This window comes from Hippoglossus stenolepis, chromosome 18 (assembly GCF_022539355.2).
Source record: "Hippoglossus stenolepis isolate QCI-W04-F060 chromosome 18, HSTE1.2, whole genome shotgun sequence".
In the NCBI taxonomy this organism is placed as follows: Eukaryota; Metazoa; Chordata; class Actinopteri; order Pleuronectiformes; family Pleuronectidae; genus Hippoglossus; species Hippoglossus stenolepis.
Genome location: NC_061500.1, coordinates 18,591,431 through 18,610,925, shown reverse-complemented (window position 1 = coordinate 18,610,925; position 19,495 = coordinate 18,591,431). Strand labels below are relative to the sequence as shown.

Below are 19,495 nucleotides of genomic sequence, written 5' to 3'. Positions count from 1 at the left end.
ATAATAAACATTAATCTAAAACAGCTTTATGCCTACACACATGCACATACAGACAACGATATATATATTATTTTTAGTTTTTTTTGTATTTTTAAAGTAAACATAAACTTAAAGAGCTTTTGTTTGACCTTCATTTGGGCACATCCATGTAAATCTGAGCGGAAATATAAAAGGTCCAGTGTGTAAGATTTATGTGAAAGCGATGTATTGGCAGAAACTGAATAAAAAAATAATGTTATTGATTTTTTTCTCGAGTGTTTTTCATCTAAATTGTACAAAGTGTTGTTTTCTTTACCCGAGAATAGGCCCTTTATATTTAAATACTTAATATTTACACAGGGACTGGATCCTCTCTACAGAGACCGCCATGTTTTTTACAGTAGCCCAGACTGGACAAACTAAACACCTTTTGAGTTTTTATGACAACTGAGGGTTTCCACAGGTTCTCTGTCATGTTCGGAAGGGGAGGGTGAGGTGAGGGGTATTCAGCGGCAATAGGCAACTTCACCACTAGATGTCACTATATTCCACACACTGAACCTATTAAAGCTGTTCACTGTTATGCCACCAGTGTATTTATTTGTCTATATAGAGTGGTGAAATACATTTTTAGCCTAGATGAAGTAGATATGAATACTAGATGTTTAGCTATAGATGTCGTAGGTGTAAAACGATGGGGGTCACGTGCTCTACAGGTCAATGATATTGCCTGATAAATGTTTTTTAGTTTAGTACTGCAGTAAAGTACTTTATTTATTCTGAGAGAAAGCAATAATTTACGAAAGAAAGAGTTAGACGTTACACAACATAAAACAAGCTCACATTTACGTCTTTTTTTATTTAAAAAAAGCTTTCCAGTGTTTCTGTTTTCCATTTTCTAACAAAAGAGGGTGGTGAGGTGACACTCCAGATTGTCAACCATTACTCTGAACCTCGACAACACATGTAGTCAGGTCACAAACATCTTCTCCATTCAGACAGATGAGATCAGCTCTTCAAAAAAAAAAAAGGCATTTATTAGCAGATGTGTATGTGATTGTATGCATATACAAGATTTAACAGGAAGGGGAGGATTTAGTCACATTTTCACATTGCTCTGCCAAAGTCTCAATAAAATGGTGTAAAAGCAAACTGCACACTACCTGCAGAGTGAGCAGTCATCCGTCAGTGCTCCTTGGTGATGTCTGAACTATATGTGACTGGTTATTTAGAACAGGAGAAGATGCTTAGGGTGATGACGCTGTTTTGGTTCACAAGTCTTGTTTGGGGAGGAGTTGGTGGGCATGACAAAAACATGAACACAGGACAAAACTCAAAGTCTTCTACTGCAGCTGCTTTTAAAAAACACACCTATGTCCTTGCACGCTGTACTTTGAAAAGGCTGCCTTGACTTTTATTTACAATTAGGTCCAATGTTGGAAACACACCTCTCTGGGTTTGAGCCATTATTGATAGGAAGGAAAGAGCCAAGAATAACTGACTGTGCAATCAGATCTGGGTCAAAGCAGACAAATCCTTACAATGGTCCGGTCTAAACTGAACTAGAATATATATTCAAGACAGAATATACAATCTAGATCTGTCAAATCTTATGAATTTGATGTTCTGTCACTACACACACGGGTATTCATGAATGAGTTGTCAGGATCTTTCTCTTCACTTCATTAATAGTCATTGCATACTGATGCAGGGGTTACAATGCTAGAAGGATGTCTGCAGCGAGATGGGAGTGGAAAACATACAGTTTGTGGTGAATATTCATATTTAGACAATCACACACTCTTAAATATTGATAATCAGTCCAGTCTTAAAGGATTGTGATGATTTTAGCCATGCCGGATTTTTTGTTTTTGTGCTGGAACAACCCAATTCCACCTAGACATGTTTCACAAGCACCACTTGTACTGAAGAGAAACTAAACAAAACCACAGCAGCAGACAATTCTTAATAGAAAAAATGTCCTGCTAGTTATTGAACTCAACATTGCTCATTATAATACTGCAACTACAGAGGTGGTTCCACTTTCAGCACCAAAGCGAGACACACACACAAAAAAAAAAAAAATACACAAATGTGACAATAATTCTTGAATGGGAGACTTAAATCCAAAGGCTTCCAGCTACGAGCCAGGTGTCCATACTTCCATAGAGTGCATCAGTTAAATGCAAAATTGTGCCTGTTTTTTGTTTGAAAGAGAGAAACAGCTGAAAAAGCAGCACATTGACAGAACTCTCCTCAACGTGTGTGTGTAGCACTGTGTTTTACTGAGATTGCTGTCACCAGAAAAAACAAAGTGAGGAATAAAGAGGAAACAAAATAGTGGTTTACTGTGCCTTGTATTCTCATTTAGTCATCTGTGGTAGTTGCTCTTCACTATGTACAATAATTTATTAGATTAGTTCATCTAAAACTGCTTGTTCATTTGCTTTATTTATTTCAAAAGGAGCACGTTCTTTCCCTCATTCTCACTTATAACTGCTTTATAAATTCATGAGTTTACTTACAAGCTTATGTGCTATGAGTTGCAAATGTCTCAGAGGTGTGTGTTGGAGTGGAAGAAAAGAAAAAAAATCCAGTCTGAGAGTTCACGAATGCTGAGTGAGAAATATGCAGGAAGGGAGAGAGGGTGGAAATGATTAATGGGCGTGTTGGGTCTGGGTTTGTTGGACCAGCAAGTAAAAAGTAGGACTTGCAGGTTAGCTGGTGGGCTGACAGACTGTGGTGCGGGGCGGGGCACAGGGGGCTGATGGTGGGAGTATAGTCATCTTAATCAGGGGTGAATGTAGATCTTCAGATCTTGAGGCTCTTTATAGTTTCTGCTCTCTTTTTGAGCAGATCTCCCACCTCCTGTAGCGAGCGCAGGTAGCTGCTCTGCACCTTGTCCATAGCATCCTTCATAAACGACGCCTCATCCTGAAAAACACATGACAAGGAAAGAGAAACCTCAGAGCTCATCAGAAAAGAAAAGAAAATGTCACACCCACAAAAGAATTAATTTAACATGATCATTTGATTAAGATCTTTCCATTCAGGCCAAGACACAAGATTTTCTAATTCACTGTCGGTATATAATGTATAAAATAACCTGACATATGTGAACCTCATGGTGGCACTAGAAGAAAAGTCAGGGGATTGTTAAAGTCACACAGCTACATCCTCAAGGGACAACGGATGTTTGTTTAAAAGTTGGTAAATCATTCCATAGCCTAAACAAAAGTAGCATTGCTACAAACCTCGGATTTCTCCAGAAATGACAAACCTGAATCAAATATTCTGTCACATTGGCTGATGAGTGGAGATTCTCTCAACTCAATGTTTTCACCAATAAACAAACACTCAGATGTTGTAGGTCAACAAACAAATTTCAGATTTGTTCCCGAGTCTCTCCTCACACTGACTCTGCAGCTGAAAACCAGCAGGTCACTTCCCGACCGTGCTCATCGATGATTTTTTGAAGCTACGCAGCTTTCCAATGGATGTGGTGGTCGATTAATTGATCCACAGGAATACAATTCAACCAACTATTTAAAAATGTATAATTTGAGTTTTTAAGCAAAAATAAACATTTGATGGTTTCAATATCTCAGGTGTTAGAATTTGCCTCTTTATATTATGAAAAATATTTTGAACCGTCGGTCAGATAGATCCAAAAATGTGATGATATCAGTTTGGGTTTTACGTCATTGGGGCAGTACATTTTAAAAGAGCAAATAAATCAATAGTAAAAAAAGAATTAGTTGCAGTCCAACATAACAAATGTACATTTCTGACTGAACGCTGTCATGTCAACTACAATCAAGAACTCTCTGTTTGAAAGTCATACAAATATGAATCTGAGGCTTCTTTTTATTCAATTTCTTAAAAATCTCAACGGAAGACGAGGAGCATTTTTATACTGTATTTGTGAAAAACAAGATGGGAGCAAGAAACAGAACCCGCATCTGCTCACTGACCTGTTTGTATCCTTCCAAGGTTAAACTGGCTAATTTAAGGGCTGTGATGCCAGTCTCTTGCCCCTTTATATGCTCCAAAGCCTCGGTAAGCAGGTCCTGCAAGCTCCCCGACAGCTCCTGGAACCCACACACCACCAGTGGCTGCAAGAGAGACACAATGTCAGTGGAGTTGCACTTAATCAGTATTGATCAGTTCACATTGTGATGAGCAGAATACTGTGTTTAATATTCTATGCATGGGTGTATATGAGGAGTAAACAGAGGGGACTGTACCTGAGCTGTGTTTGTGTCCTTTTTCTTCTTTTTCTTCTTCTGTAGACTAGTTTTGAGTGGTCGGAGGATCTTGGCACAGTAACTAGCCATCCACAAAACTATGCACACCGTCTGCGCAGAACAACATGATTATGTCACAACACGAGTATATCATATTGAGAATAAGTAGGAAAATAAGCAAGCACAGCGATGCCTCACCTCGACAAAGAAGATAAGGTTTTCTAATAAGGAGGGCCAGGTTTTCAATGTGCTGTCTTTCATTTCCAATAAATCCCCTTTGCATTTATTCAGTATTTCTGTTGATGGGAAGAGGGAAACATGAAACACTGAATAATGTTTACTCTTCTTTGTTGATGAAGAGATCAGAGACTCCAGCTGCTAACTCACCTTGTAGCTGTACCACTAATGATTTGAAACTGTTACAGATCTGGGTTTGAAGCTCCAGCGACTCATCTAGGACGGTACGAAGAGATTAGTAATTGTAAAACCATCAGACCACATCAAGATTGTACACCTCATATTACTGCCATCCTTTTACCAAGTCCGACAGTCTCCAGCTCCTGTAGGTTGACAGACAGCTGGAGGGCTGCAGCCTGACACTGGCAGCTTCCATTGGACAGAGCTGGGGCCAGGCGGGTGGAGGGTGGTCCCAGGAGTGGATACTGTGGTGCAACAGTAACAGCATTACAGCAATGTACTTCCTTATGTCATTCACATGTTCTGGAAATATTTTTCAAAATGTTTTTTTAACTTAACATTCAATGTTCAGAAATTTTAATTTTTAAAATTGTGAAAAATGCAGAGTTTTATTTTTTTATTTGAAACAAACTTTGAGTCCTTTTAAATTAATAAATATCTGTAAAAATTTGATTGAAAATTCAGTGAACATATTAAGTGAGACTCAAGGTGGATTCAGATACATGTTAGAGACTTTATTAAAAACTGTCGCCCTGTACAGTAGATGATGATGTATGAACATTTGCCATTTGGAAAAAGGCTTTAGCTCCCACTTTATAAAACACAAAGCATGCAGTGGAATAGGAGAAGGAACTAAACCTCATCAATATGAAAATAAAAAATGAGTATTGGTTAGTACATTTTCAAGTATTTTATCAGACCAGCATCAAACTAGAAAGCATTTCTGGAGGAGTACACAACCTTTGTTTTGCTTTGTCTTAATATCATTAGGTATTTATGGGAATGTTGTGGGCTGGTGTTAATACTTGTGACAAGTGACACAGTACGATTTGTTTACTTGCTGATTATTATATTATCATTAAAAGTGTGTTGCCTGTGTGTTAAACGTACCTGGATGTGTTTCTCTGCCAACTGAGCGGCTGTCTGCAGAGTCTGATTGAGCTGGGAGAGCAGGCTGCTGAGAATCGAGCTCTTGTCACTGACTCCGTTCTCGGTGGCTATCTCTGAGTTTTTTTGCGAGGGTGCGTGTGCCAGACCAGCCAAATGGGCGAGGAGGCGAAGTGTTAGAGAACGATACCTCAGCCACACGGACTCTTCTTCTACCGACCGACGCCGATGCTCGTCAGTTAGCTTTCTGTGAAAGGAAGGGAGGATGGGTTGATTTGGAATACTAGAGCTTCTAATCGGGGACGCGGGTCTCTGTTTATGTAAGAAATGTGGAAAATAACTCTATACCTCTCCTTGGGGTCCCAGCTGGTAAAAACAGTAAGGTCTCTGTTGTCCCTCATATTATCCCAGGGGATGTCATCCTCCTCTGCAGACAAAGACATGGCCTTCACACTTTCCTCCAGACTCAACACACTGGAAAACACACGAGGCAATATGCAAATTAAAAATCCTTCTCAACAGCACAAGTCCTTAGAATTTACAGTGTGTGTTGAGTATATTCTCACATATCAGCCTCGAGGAACAGGTCCAGCAGCATCCTCTCAGTGCGGACTTGGGCAAAGTGCAGAGATTGATTCAACCTGTTCCTGAGGGCGATGAACTCTGGGATTTTCTCAAACGCGCCATACTTATACGCCTGGATGATGTACTCTGAGGTCTGGTGGAAAGATTCGCAAGAATAGAAAAGAAAATTGAGGTGGAAAGAAAGAAAGTTGAAGGAGAAGGAGAGAAATAAATTAAGTAATAGAGATGAATGAAGCAGAAAACACAACAGAGATCCAGGATTTAAAAGTCTCAGGAATCAAATCAAGAGGTGAGACAAACTTACATCTTTCTGATTAGAGTGGAAAAACCTGAGGGAAAAATTGCAGGACTGGGAGGCTGCTGCAAACTGCCCCAATGACCCAGCATAACGTGTTAACAGAAACCTGGAAATGAAAGAGAAAAAAAGGCCTTTTGACACTAAAATCTCTTACTAGTAATGTTACATGGTGGTCTGGCTTAATATCTAGCAGGTGTCTCAGAGCACACACACACACCTCGTGGTCCTCGTAAAAAACAAATGACCTATGTGTTTATTTGCATATAGAGCGGGGAAGTGAAAAAACATTCAAAACCCATTTGAATACCAGGTGTGAACAGACAAAACTTAATGCTGTCCACTTGTGACCTCGGGACAGATGATGATAATGTAAGGTCTCACAGCTCTAGGTTCACTTTCAACAGGATTCTGAGGAGGGTTTTCTGAAATGCTCGTTAAACACAATCCATAATGTAATTGAAGGTAACTGTGTTATGTACTGACCCTATCGTGTCATGCTGGACATGCTTGGCATCCAGGCTGGAGTAAAGGTCCACTACAGGCTCAAAGGCTCCCAGGTGACAGAAGAGGAGCAGGAGCAGCAACTTGAACTGGGCGTTTGAGGAACTGTTAGACAGGCCCTCCTGGAGCATACCCAAACACTGCCACACCATGTTCTCATCCCCTGCAACACACACACAGCAACACATTCAGAGACGACATTACCGGAGACAGAGGAAGGAATGGAATAAGAGAGCGAGAAAAACTCACCAGTCTCCTTCCAAAGGTCAATGTATACGTGAGCTGCCATGAGACAATACATATCGGAAAACTGCAGCTCCGTCTTCAGAGCGTTCTTCCCTGTTAACAGAGAGATTGACAAGTCAGTGAATGTTCACATTTCATATCCAGATTAACATGCATATCCTTACTGCATTACTGTATCAACTGTAGGAATTGGGGTCATGTCTTTGCAGATGTAAGTTACAACTGCAGCTCATGTGTCCTGACAAAAAGTGTCTTACAATGTCCGAGTCTGAGGTAGTGTTGTCACGATACCAACATTTTGGTTTTGATACCAAGTCATACATTTCAATGCCGATACTTTTCGTAAAAAAAAAAAAGAGTCACTGTTATCTGAGCCAGTGGCACCAGACTTCTGTAATGAAAAATTTAGTTAGAAAAATGATGGTGATAAATTAGTCATAGCAGAAGGTTCAATTAGTTTGTGAGGCTACCAGTAGTGTGCAGGCTAATCCTGGGTTTGAGCTTCATCACCATTAAATACCAGACTTACTATGTCATTTATGTTCATTATTTCCATACTCAATTAAATTGTAGTATATCTGTTAAGTGTTTTCTTTTTTTGTCTGTATTCATGCATGTAGGTGGGTCTTTGACAATGGATAAGTAGCCTTCATTTTATAGCATTAGGCTACCAGTTCGTAACATATGGTAGCTACTGTTTTAGTTTGAGATCCTGGTTTTATCTTGGCTGTAAGAGTCCTCATCCTGTTCAGAATTATGTTCATCCTCTTCCATGTTTGTTTGTGTTGCCTTCTCTCAGCTTTCTTGCCTGAATCCGTGCTGTGTGCAAGAACGTAAAGCGCTATTTCAAATCAAGTATATTGAATTATATAAAAAATATAATAAGTCGTCTTTGCAAATGTGTAGTGCAGCAAAAGATTTCAACACAACGAATTTCCCTGCTCTATATGCAAATGATAGAGGCCGTCATTTAGGTTTGTGAAGACCAAATTCAGTTTTACCCAGTCTGAGTTTACAGACGTGTCCAATGATAGGTGTTTGTGTTGGAGTGTCAACTCAATGGGAGAGAGAGATAGACTGAGATAGGAAGAGAAAATCATTATATAATGAGATGATGAATTCTCAAGGAGACAGACCATTATATTAGCTAAATAAAATGACCAAATCGAACATCACCCCCCAAAAATGCAACCTACGATAGAGTCAGCCAATAGACTATAAATTCATCCAATAGCCCAACCCTAGCTCAGTCAATTGAACAAAGAATAGTACAGATGCCTCAAAGTCTTTCTCCAGAAAATCTGAGGTCTAAATTTAGTTCATGCTTGCAGAAAATCCCTGCTGCAGATCTGAACATTCACATACAATCAGATTGGCTGCTAGGACAGGAAGCAGTGATTTCCAATAATATCAATCTAAGGACTGAGGAGGGAATTGATTGAACATTAAAGTAGAAAAATACCTCAGAAACACACAGAAGATTGTGTAACAGGCATTTTCTCCCAATTCTGCACATGTCCTGTCTAACATCCACTGTAGCCTCAGTCATGCGACAGTGAATTTCGATGTTGAATGGGTTTTTGTCTCGTCGTGTGCAAAAACACAACACTGGCTTCTTTTATAAGTATGATTTGATGAAGAGTCACTGCCTCAAAATGTGGTAGCAGACAAGGGATTCCATTTTTCTGGTCAACGAGTGTGTGACACTTGCTGCATTCACACAATGAAGTCCTGAATCTGTATGGTTTGAGGGACTTTGCAAAAATATTTTGACCCTTTGCGCCATGAACAATCTGTTTATCCTGAACTAATGTTAATGCCAAGAGGTCAAGAGGAACGATGCACTTACCAAACTTGAGGCCGTGACGATAGTGAGCCTTGAGTTCCGTGATAAGCCGCAGTTTTCCATCCACGTCGAGACTGTGTTGCAGCCCAAGTGCTCGGCTCAGCTGACACACACACAAATGCCTCTGCAGCGCTTTGGTATCCTCTGGAAAAGTGAATCCCTCCTCTCCCTGCTCCCTGAGGGGAACCGCTTCACTCAGACGGTTAATGAACTGAAAGGTTACAGAGAAAAATGTGTTTCACATCCACACCCTTCACTTCACTAGAGGCAGTTCAGCAACACTGCAGGAACCAAGGTCTTACCTGAACGCGGTGTTCAGAAGAGAGCAGGTGTAGATATATCTGTAGGTCGGTGATGCAGCAGGGTTTGTCTCCAAACTTCCCAAAGAACTGCACCATTAGCTCTAAAGGATCACCTGTTTGAATCCAAGCAACAAACTGTCAAACGCAAAAGGTCAAAGCACTTTGAAAAAGGCTGAATGTAAAATTTTGTGTGGTTCAATGTGTTTTACCGAGCTGGCTTTCCTCTGGACAGCCTCTTTCTCTGAGTCTGTGCATTAATTCAAGCCGAGCTAAATACGGCCCTCTGAGCGAACGAGAGTCTTTGCCGTCCTCCCCCTTAATTCTCTGTTCCACAAACCTCACCACTTCAGCCACAGTGTGATGTACCGCACCCTCTGAACAGCTGCAGACAGATACGGAACGAAGCTGGATGTTATTATGTTTGTCCTTTTAGAAAAACTCTGTCTTGTTGGCTTACAATCTTTCGAGGCAAACAGAAGAACGGAGGAGCTTTAAGGACGGTTTTGAATAAACTCCAACACTGACAAATAGAGCCTGACATATACATTACAATACTTCAGCTGACTGCAAATGAAATCAGTACCTGTGTATATGACAATTAATAAGTCGAAGGGTTGGTCTTCAAAGTCTAACACTATAGCACAGCATCTTTTGGGAATTACTTGTTCTCTGAGCTAATGTCTGACCATCACAGAATATGACAGCAGACTAGAACTGGATCCAAGTGACCACAAGCCCAGACATTCATATTCTACTTGAAACGAGGTCATTTACACCGTGTTTTAAGCCTAAAGGTTCACCAGAAGTGGCTAAGCTAGCAGACGTTAGCATTTCCGACAGCCCCTAAATGCACCTTGTTGGAAGATATCAAAAGGACACCAAGGCTTAAAACACGATGTTAATGACCTTGTTTCGAGTCTAATATGAATGTCGGGCTTGCAGACACTTTGATGACACCACAGGAGCAGTATGGAGGGAGGTTAGGTTTTTTCACGTCTGAAGATAGGTCAATAATGTCTTCAAATGTACTGGATTTGGCTGCAACAAAAAAAAAAGTCCCCTGAGACTCAAGGAGTGTTTTGTGGACTCAAACACTAAATGTCTAAGATATTAATCCTTTGTACTCACTGTTCGCCTTCTTCTGGCGGACTCCACGTCTGGTCGATGAGGTGGAAGAGAGAGTCAAAGTAGGCGGGATAAAACTGCCAATCATCGGGACTGGAAACAGAAACACAAGCGTTTGTCTGTGGTTCTCAAGTTCTCAGAAATGCCAAAAGGAGCCTTTACACTGTGCAACAACAATGATCATTATCCTGCACACAGGTGGAGCCGCACAAACAGCATTTTGTTTTCAATCCTGTGTATACATGGATGGATTTTCACCAGACTTGGTGAGAATATTTCTGGGGGTAATTCAGATTGACTTTTGGAACTTATTGGTTGAGGTCAACAAAAATATGGTTAGAAAAATACATTTTCCAAGATATCTTTGCAAATAACAGGACTAGAGAGACCTCAGATGCTTTTCATTGATGCATGTCACAATCATACTGTGTCAGATTGCATAATGTATGATTCATAAATGTATGCTCTCATAAATAGACATAACACCAGCTGTTTCATCCATCTGCACTGCTTTTATCTTTTTTTCCTTTTGTGTCTTCGACTTGAAGTTTAAGAGACTGACGCAGGGCAGGAAGCAAGCTGAGATCATTAACAAGCAGACAATATGTTCAAAGATTTCCTCATGTTACCTCTGCCAAGGATGTTATGTGATCACTGGCATGCGTTTCGGTATGATCGGTAGGATTCGGTATGGGTCAGGGAAAAAGCCAATTCATTTTGGTGCAGATCCTCATCAAGAATATTTTATCCACTTTCTTCAACATTGTGAGATAGGGGGCTTTCAATAATTAATAATTTCTTAGACAATTATTCACGGATCATGATGAAAAAAAAAAAAAAATATTCAGGGGACTGATATTTGTGAGTGTAAGAAATTTGATGAGGCTCTGATTAAAAATCTGGATCTAGTGACTTTAAAAGTGGTTTTATAAAAAGGGACTGTTGGGCCTTGCTGGAGACGCACTACTGAGCCAATACAGTTTATTCTGCAGGTAGAACCAGAACATGCTGGAAAGATGATATACACCTCTGGCCTTTGAACACCTCTGGATCCTTGAGGAGGAGCTGAAAACATTGCTGGGAAAAGGGATATCTGGACTGATTTGCCTGCGCAGTAAGTGGATGGATGTCTTCTGTTGCCAAATTGTTGTCACAGTACAATCTAGCATCAGCACTTTGATTTGATGATCACTGTATGATTTCACTGCATGTCACAGCCCAAACTTGCACAATGTAAAGGGCCTTTTAAGACTGAGGTTTAATACTCACTTTTTGAGTAGTAGCTTGTGGGCCAAGGCGTTGCACTCTGGCCACTGTTGTAGTCGCTGGTACAGCATCATACACTTGGTTTCTCTGCTCTGCAGCTCACTGGTCAGCTTCTCTGTTGGAGACACATGGATGATAAGATTTGAACTGGCACCAAACCTAACTCGTCTTTCATGCGCTATTCTACCATGTTATTAAATTCAAACTATTTATATTAACCTTTAAATAACTTTTTAAAAATTGGTTGTACTTAACACTGTTCCAATGCTTACTATTGTATTATGTTGCTTCACATTGGTTCTTTAGCTGTAAATACTAAATAGTTAGTGTATTATTGAATCACTGCTGCTCTGCATAATTTGTGCAATAACTTGAGAATGATATAGTAAATTATGAGCATCTTACTGTTGATTCAGAACAACCTGCCAAAGGACTGCCTAAAGCTGGCACGTTTGCAGAAATGCTGAGTAATGTGCATTGTCCTCAGCCAACAAGTGAGGAAGTTCACAACTTCCCCTTCTTTTCCGGAGCTACAGCCTTCAATAATGGCCATGCAGAATATTATGATCACAGTGACGCTGACCTTTGGTTATAACAGGTCATCACTTCTTCATTTGATCCTATTAGACATTTGTGTTAAATTTCTTCATATTTAGAATTCTTGAGTTTAAAACGTGTTTCTTTTGAGGCCACGATGAGCTTTAAATTCGAATCAAGTAATCCTCACGTCCAAGAGAACATTGGTGTTAGACGTAATCAAATACCTGACATATCACGTTCAAGACGAACATGTGGTCAATGTGCCTTTAAAGTTTAACCCATAAAATCTAACCAGCTGATCCTGGCTGGTCAATGTCCATTTCAGACAAATTTGAAGATTTGAATTCCTGAGACATTACTTTTATTAGAATGGACGGAAAGACAACCCCAAACATACAGTGTAAACACATTTGACACACATACTGTGAGTGAACATAAAGGGACTTGACTTTTCAGGCACAGAAACAAGACAACACATCAACTCACCCCCAAGTGGGCCCCTGATCACTTCGAGAGCCTCTACACACTTCCCCAAGCGCTGCAGGATCATAAAATACAGTTGCACCTACAGTGGCACACACAAGAAAACAAAAAAGCAATTGGTCAACATTTATAAACAGAGTTGTCTTACATTCTGGCCAATGGAGCAATTTCAAAATGTAGAGCAATCAAAAAAACTGCAGAACAAAGCCCATTTCTATTAGTGAACTCAGTCAAACCTTGGGTACAGCTGAAATACCATTTTAACACCCTTTAGGTCATGCAGACATCCAACTCACCTCTGCTTCTGCTTCAATCTTCTCTTCTTTTACCATTTTCTCCACCATGCGCTCAGCCAGAGGCAGGAACATGGTTTGGGCAAGTTTTTCATCTTGTGCGGAGATGGCCTGAACAACGTGGCATGTGTATCATTTTCAGAATAACGACAATATTTAAGGAATGTGAATGAGTGTGTCATAAAAGCCTACCCATACCTGCATCACCAGACTCATGACAGACCAGAAGTAATAGGGATTCTTGGGGACAATTTTATACAAGGCCATTCCTGCCTGTAAAGTGCGAAGACGCAGTCGTCAACATCCTCTTCATTACTCTGATTATGTGTCCATCTTTTTAAATTACCAATGGAGCACAAAAGCCGCAGCTGTTAGTCATGTGTGTTTGCATGTTTACACACAAGTGTGGATGTGAGCTTACATACCTGCTGCATCTTCTTGTACTCCCCGACACGAGCGTACGCCATGAAGAGGTGAGAGTGATACTCCTCGCTGAGAGGAACCTTCTTCACTGCAGCTTCGTACAGCTTGGTGACCAACTCCGCTGCAAGCAGCAGGTACAGTAATTAACATGCAGCCATTTCAGTATTATTACCAGCCTTCATGAGTGTTGGTGTGTGTGTACTTACGACGATGCATCTCTCTGTACAGTATAGTCAGGGCTTGTAGTGAGTTGTCATCAGTGGGCTCCAGGGTGGCCACCTCCTGGGCCAAAGTGAAAGCTTCATCCTGCTTTCCGGTCCTCTGAAGGCCGATAGCCTTCAGAACCTGAGAGGACGAGAAAAGACCAAAACAACGAGTTACACAGGGAACAACAGAGAGAAGTCAAAAAAGAATATTTGAAAGCCAAGGTAATGTCTAATGGATACTAAGACATTTCAAAAAGGTAAATCAAAACCACATCTGACTGTGATTTGAGCCATCTTCTGCTGTGTGTGTGTGTGTGTGTGTGTGTGTGTGCAGTACTACATGAACTTTTTGACAACACAGTCACAATGGAGCCACAGGTACTTAGAAACACAATTTTTTTGGCCACACAACCTTCTTTTACAAAATACCTCTGACAATAACGCAACAAAAACTTCTATAAATGCTCAAGCATGCCAGGCCCGATAAAGTGAACAATCTGTCAAACACCAAAGAAGAATGCTGTGGTCAAAGTAATATTGGGTGAAGCAGAAACCTGTGAATGCTGCTAATGTGGTGCAGTCATGCTAAATTTAGTACAAATTTGTAATCGGACCTCGCAGTGCTAACCAAATGTGGAGAAACTGGTAAATAGCTGCTATTGTTCTTTTTTCTGACACGTGCTCATTACAAAAAGCCACAGTGGGCATGCACAAGTTGTGATGTTATCGTTTATCAAACGCTGTTTTATATGTAAATATGGATACAGAGAAATCAGAGTTTTTGAGGGCGTTTGTAAAAATCTCAACTTAATAACGATTTAAAAGAGGAAAATATCCGTTAAATAAAACTATTCCCTTTTACAATTACTCAACATTTGAGAGAACTTACATAACTTTCTAAAACTAAAGGCTTTTACCGTGTGACGTGTTGTGTCTCTGATCCTTTTCTTTCTATTCATACCAAGAATAAATACACATTTTTAAAACCCCATCAATTTGGAGCTCAGTATGTGAGGTTGAGGTGTGGGTGACAGCAGGGTGGTCACAGGTCACAGCTTTGTCCCCTGCTGCAGCAGCATGTGTTCATTCACCATCCCCATCAAAGTGCAAACTGCTGCAGTCTTATTAGCCTGGTGGAATGTTTGCATGTGTATCTCTTTAGAGGTGCGGTCTATGCAAAGAGGGACATGACTGAGGTGGATATGAGCAAGTGCAGTGGGAGAGAAAATGGTCAGAGAACGAGACTTTTAATGACTACATCAATGCAAAAAAAAAAAAGGCTTGTGCCAACAGTGGGCACGATGAGCAAACCCCAACACTGGGAGAGACAACAGTCCCAGAGTCACCCACCTTGGCACAGTGCAGGTCCTTATGTTTCTTCAGCAGTTTATCCGCCTGCTGTATTGCCATTTTATTGTTGCCATTATCAAGGTAATCTGGGAAAGCAATGGAGAACAAGATTATATTGAGGTTAGATTTGAATGCATCATGCAAAGTTTGAAAGCAGGGTAGCAATTAATGATTATTTTCATCAAAAATAAATGTCAATTATTGATTCAATGACATCTACAAATAACTTCTATTGACAAAAAGTCAACAAACAGGATCTTCTCTCACTTGAGGCTGAAATTTGAATATTTTATGTTTTTTCACTATTTTGTCCAAAAAAGGGACTCAATTATTTATGGTTGCCAATTACTTTTCTGTTGATCGACTACTAGCTCTAACTTTGATCAAATACATCAGTAAAATAATCAGAAATAATAATGAAATGTTAATTGTATAACTGTCAGTGAACATTTAACTGTATTGAGTGTTTTTTACTTGAATATGCTCTTAATCTATATTATTAAAATACAAAGCTTTGAACTGAATTAAAAACCTTTGGAAAGGCAGAACTGCGATTTGACAGGAAATAACAAATTTTAGCTCTGCAGCTGCAGCAAATGAAAATGTAGTTTCAAAACTAAAACAAGTAAACTAGTCTCTCAGTGGTTACTAAAATGTCTTTTCCATCCAGCGTCAGTGCTGCTCAGTTTGGCAGCAGACAGAATTGAACCCTGGAACTAAATGATGAGTCATGAATGGTTCAACAAATTTCTAGAAGCTTTCGTCAACTTTGGTTTCATCTGAGACGACGGTTTGAACAGAAAGAATAGATGTGACATAACCACAGTGTCCTGTCTGGCACAGTTAATTTTGGCACACAGCTGTTCTGAAGAGTGTGTGTGTGTGTGTGTGTGTGTGTGTGTGTGTCACATAATTCTGGTGGCAGCTGTACATATTAATACATTTATTAGGCTACAACAAATGATTATTTTGAAATATAACATAACGAGGTCGGGCACTGTTGAGGGAGAAAGGATTTTAAATTGCTCAGTTTTTCCTGGAACAATGTACAGAAGGACCTGAAACTGCCAGAGTTGATGACGGTTAGTGAATTGAAGTCCGTCCTAAAGTGCCGGGAGAATAGTTCTTTTCTAGGTCAATACTTTTTCCTCTGAAATTTCTAACTTTCATTTCACGTTTTTTACAAATGTGCCTTTTTTGCACCTTATTAATTTTATTTTGACTAAGTTGCTCTCACCTGTTTCATTTTTACGAGATATTTGCATGCTTTAACAAATGGAAGCCATATGATGTGCGACAGTTTCCATTGTCTCTTATTTTTATTCATTGCTGGACCAAAACATTACGCTGCCCTCTTGGTCAGGTCTCTCTTGAAAAGACAATAACTAAATAAAAGGACAATAATAATACTATACTTCACTGTGATGGCCAAAGAGATTCAGTCTAATGTGACATAAGACAAAAGGAAAATAACATCCACAATTTCAAGAAAATCGGGAAAAGACTACTCGGTTTTAAACAGTTGCAAGTTGATGTTCTGTTAATAGATTGATAATAATCGTAGCTCTAGCATTAAGCTAAATTGACCATTTCATATAGCCGCAATGATTAGTTGATTGATTCATCAATCAATAACTACTAAATGGATTATCTATCAACCATTTTAGTACATTTTCAATATATTAACAATTGCAGTTTCTAGCTTCTTAGATGTGATTTACATTTGGACACATTTGAATTGTTTTTCATATAAAGCAAAACATTTATCACGTTGGCATTTTAAAAAACATTATTCAAATAGATTTTTTCAAACTGTGGCAGTTGGTGGATTAGTGGATTGGGCGGATTTAGATAGAGAAGAACATGTCAAACTTCCAACTCATCGCTCGTGACACACCGTATTGTCTTGGTCTGACACAGTAAATGTAATAATTGTTAGATTTAGGACTTTTGGTCAAACAAAGTTTCAGGACACTTTGGACACTCCTGACATTTAAGAGACACAAAGATTCATCGAGAAAATAACTGGTAGATTAATTAGTAATAAAAAACAGTCATGAGTTGAAGTCCTTCAGGATTACCCTGTGTAGCATACAATGAATGAACTGCAGTCCATTTAGCTCATAATTGTGCTCCACCTCTGGACAGTGTAAACCTGAGGTTATGTATAGTTCATTCATACACTCACACACACAGTTAACACTATGATCATCTGGTATTTCTATTACATGACCAGCACAGCGTACAACCACTGTTAACAGGTCTATGCTAACTGGCTAGCAGGCTAATATACCGGAGTTAGCTTGGAGCATTGTCCTTTAACTTGTGAGCTCAATGCTAACTGGAAGCTAAGCGTGTAACATTTAGCTAGCAGGACACAAAAGCAGTTACACACTCAGACTGGAGCCGGACACACAACCACAAGAGAACAGGCGTCAACCTGAGCCACAACAACACACTTCTCACAATTAAAACAACTTTAACTTGTCGACGTGCTAAAAGCCGCAGCATGTCCGCAGCTAGCTGACACATTAGCAGGCTAGGCTAGCTGTCAAACAGCGACCAGGAGCAGCAGCAGGAGAAACCCCTCCGAGCCGGAGGACACGGGACACCACCGGGAAGGTCTGCGGCTTCAACACGGAGACAGCCCGGCTTCACCCGGACACCGGCCGCGGTGGTCGTGAGCCACCTTTGGCTCGGTGGCAGACCGGGGTAAGGTGCACTGTCATCGGGCGCTGCAGGCAGCAGAACCCGCGGTCGGAGCTGGAGGGGCCGCAGCGCTGCACTCCGACTCCCGACACCATCCACCCGTCCACACACATGCAGCCGTACACAGCACAACAGCGCGTAGCACACCTGCAAACACACAAACACCTCCACACCGAGTCCGTACCGTATATGGGTCTGAGTCTCCTGTCGTTGGGGTCCTGCACATGGCCTCTCGCCGCCATGGTGGAGTTTACCTGCTGGTAGATGTTCGCGCATGCGCACTGGCGGCTGCCTCAGGAGCGATTAAAGGATTTTGTCTGGGCTGATTTCTGCCTCCGAGCTGCAGGAAGTACTGCGATCACTTCAAAAGTACTCTGAAAAAATACTGCAGCGCCAAGTTATGGTCCAGCATTCACTTTACTGCCAACTCCAGCGAACATTGGTAAAATATATGTGATCAGCAACTGTAGCTGATGTATCCGATTATGGGGTGCAAAATGTAAAAATTCATTCACAATTGTTTTCGCAGACATATTTCAAATATTTAGCTCACTTTTTTCAAGTTTAAGACAGAAATTCATGTCATATATAAGTTGAATGTTATATCTATATGTACATGTCAAATGTTAAAGGTTCAGTGTGTAAGATTTAGGTGAAAGGGATCTATTGGCAGAAATAAAATATGAAAAAATCCTAGTTTTCACTTCTGTGTGATCATGTAAACCATATGATTATTGTTTTCTTTACCCTAGAAAGGGCCCTTTATATTTATATTTACATCAGGAGCGGGTCCTCTCCACGGAGGCTGCCATGTTTTTTATAGTAGCCCAAACTGGACAAACTAAATACCCTTTGAGTTTTTATGACAACTGAAGGCTACCACAGGTTCTCTTTCATGTTTGGAAGGGGAGGGCGAGGTGAGGGTTATTTAGCTGCAACATGCAACTTCACCACTAGATGTCACTGAATTCTACACACTGAACCTTTAAATCAAAATTTTAGATTAAACATTTACATTTAGATTTAACATTTACTTTTAGATTTAACATTTACATATAGATAGAACATTTAAATTATATATGACATTAATTTATGTCTTAAACGTGAGGAAAATTAGCTAAATGTGAAGAAAGTGAGCTAAATATTTGAAATATATCAGCGGAAAAATTGTGAATGAATTTTTACATTTGGCACCCCATTTCCGATGAACCCTGTGATCGTTACACTATTCCATATATTTATATTATTATATCATTAGAATGTAAGTATTATCAATTAGGGCAAGATTATTTGTATAGCACCTTTCATTCATAAGTGACAGTTCTAAAGTTCAATCAAATGCAACAATTAAAGGTCAACATCAAAACAACACACACAAACCCAAACACACACAATAAATTAATGAAATACACTGATGACCATTTGCATACACTCAGGCAATAATTATAATAACAACAATAAAAATGTAATATGAATACATGAGTCATAACATTATTTATATATCGTCTTTAAAAAATAAATATGTCTCAAAGTTCATTTACATTCAACCCAAAATAGAAGCTAGTATGTACACACAATATATATACACAATAGCGCACAATTCATTGCAGTCAAGGAAACTTTAAGCAGCTCAAGTACACATGAAATGATTAGAATAAAATATTAGTGAAGTAATAATCTGTTACAAAGCATGACAGTTTATAAGCTCTTCGTGCTATTTGTGAGCAAAACCTATGAAAAACTTAAAAATGCCAGATGTCACATTAGTGTAGTAAAGTAAAAAAGTAGTGG

General features: G+C 39.8%; 1 protein-coding gene across 3 annotated transcripts; it reads right to left on the bottom strand.

The window, feature by feature from the left end:
- Window positions 1–818: 818 nt before the first annotated feature.
- naa25 (N-alpha-acetyltransferase 25, NatB auxiliary subunit) lies at window positions 819–18,021 on the bottom strand. 3 transcript variants are annotated; one of them, XR_004698885.2, is made up of 25 exons: window positions 17,889–18,021; window positions 14,996–15,081; window positions 13,646–13,784; window positions 13,442–13,560; window positions 13,215–13,289; window positions 13,020–13,127; window positions 12,727–12,805; window positions 11,704–11,815; window positions 10,438–10,527; window positions 9,519–9,691; window positions 9,310–9,422; window positions 9,011–9,218; window positions 7,165–7,254; window positions 6,898–7,078; window positions 6,421–6,520; window positions 6,098–6,249; window positions 5,880–6,005; window positions 5,535–5,778; window positions 4,765–4,888; window positions 4,614–4,679; window positions 4,425–4,522; window positions 4,227–4,337; window positions 3,954–4,094; window positions 1,143–2,913; window positions 819–993 (listed from the first exon to the last, which is right to left on the bottom strand). XR_004698885.2 is itself a non-coding variant. In XM_035184752.2 (24 exons), exons 1-24 carry the CDS (start codon window positions 17,944–17,946, stop codon window positions 2,791–2,793), a joined length of 2,916 nt encoding a protein of 971 aa, XP_035040643.1. In that variant the 5' UTR covers window positions 17,947–18,021; the 3' UTR covers window positions 819–2,790. The 3 variants fall into 3 exon arrangements, 2 of the variants coding, with proteins under 2 accessions (XP_035040643.1, XP_035040645.1); XM_035184752.2 differs by having other exon boundaries at window positions 819–2,913; XM_035184754.2 differs by lacking the exons at window positions 13,646–13,784; window positions 14,996–15,081; window positions 17,889–18,021 and having other exon boundaries at window positions 819–2,913; window positions 13,215–13,349.
- Window positions 18,022–19,495: the final 1,474 nt, after the last annotated feature.

Coding starts and splice junctions, on each gene's coding strand:
- naa25 (XM_035184752.2), bottom strand. CDS start 17,946: ATGGCGGCGAGAGGCCATGTGCAGGACCCCAACGACAGGAGACTCAGA. Junction 11,816..12,726: donor GATCAGGGGCCCACTTGGGG/GTGAGTTGATGT, acceptor TGTCTCCAACAG/AGAAGCTGACCAGTGAGCTG. Junction 7,255..9,010: donor TCGTCACGGCCTCAAGTTTG/GTAAGTGCATCG, acceptor CTCTGTTAACAG/GGAAGAACGCTCTGAAGACG.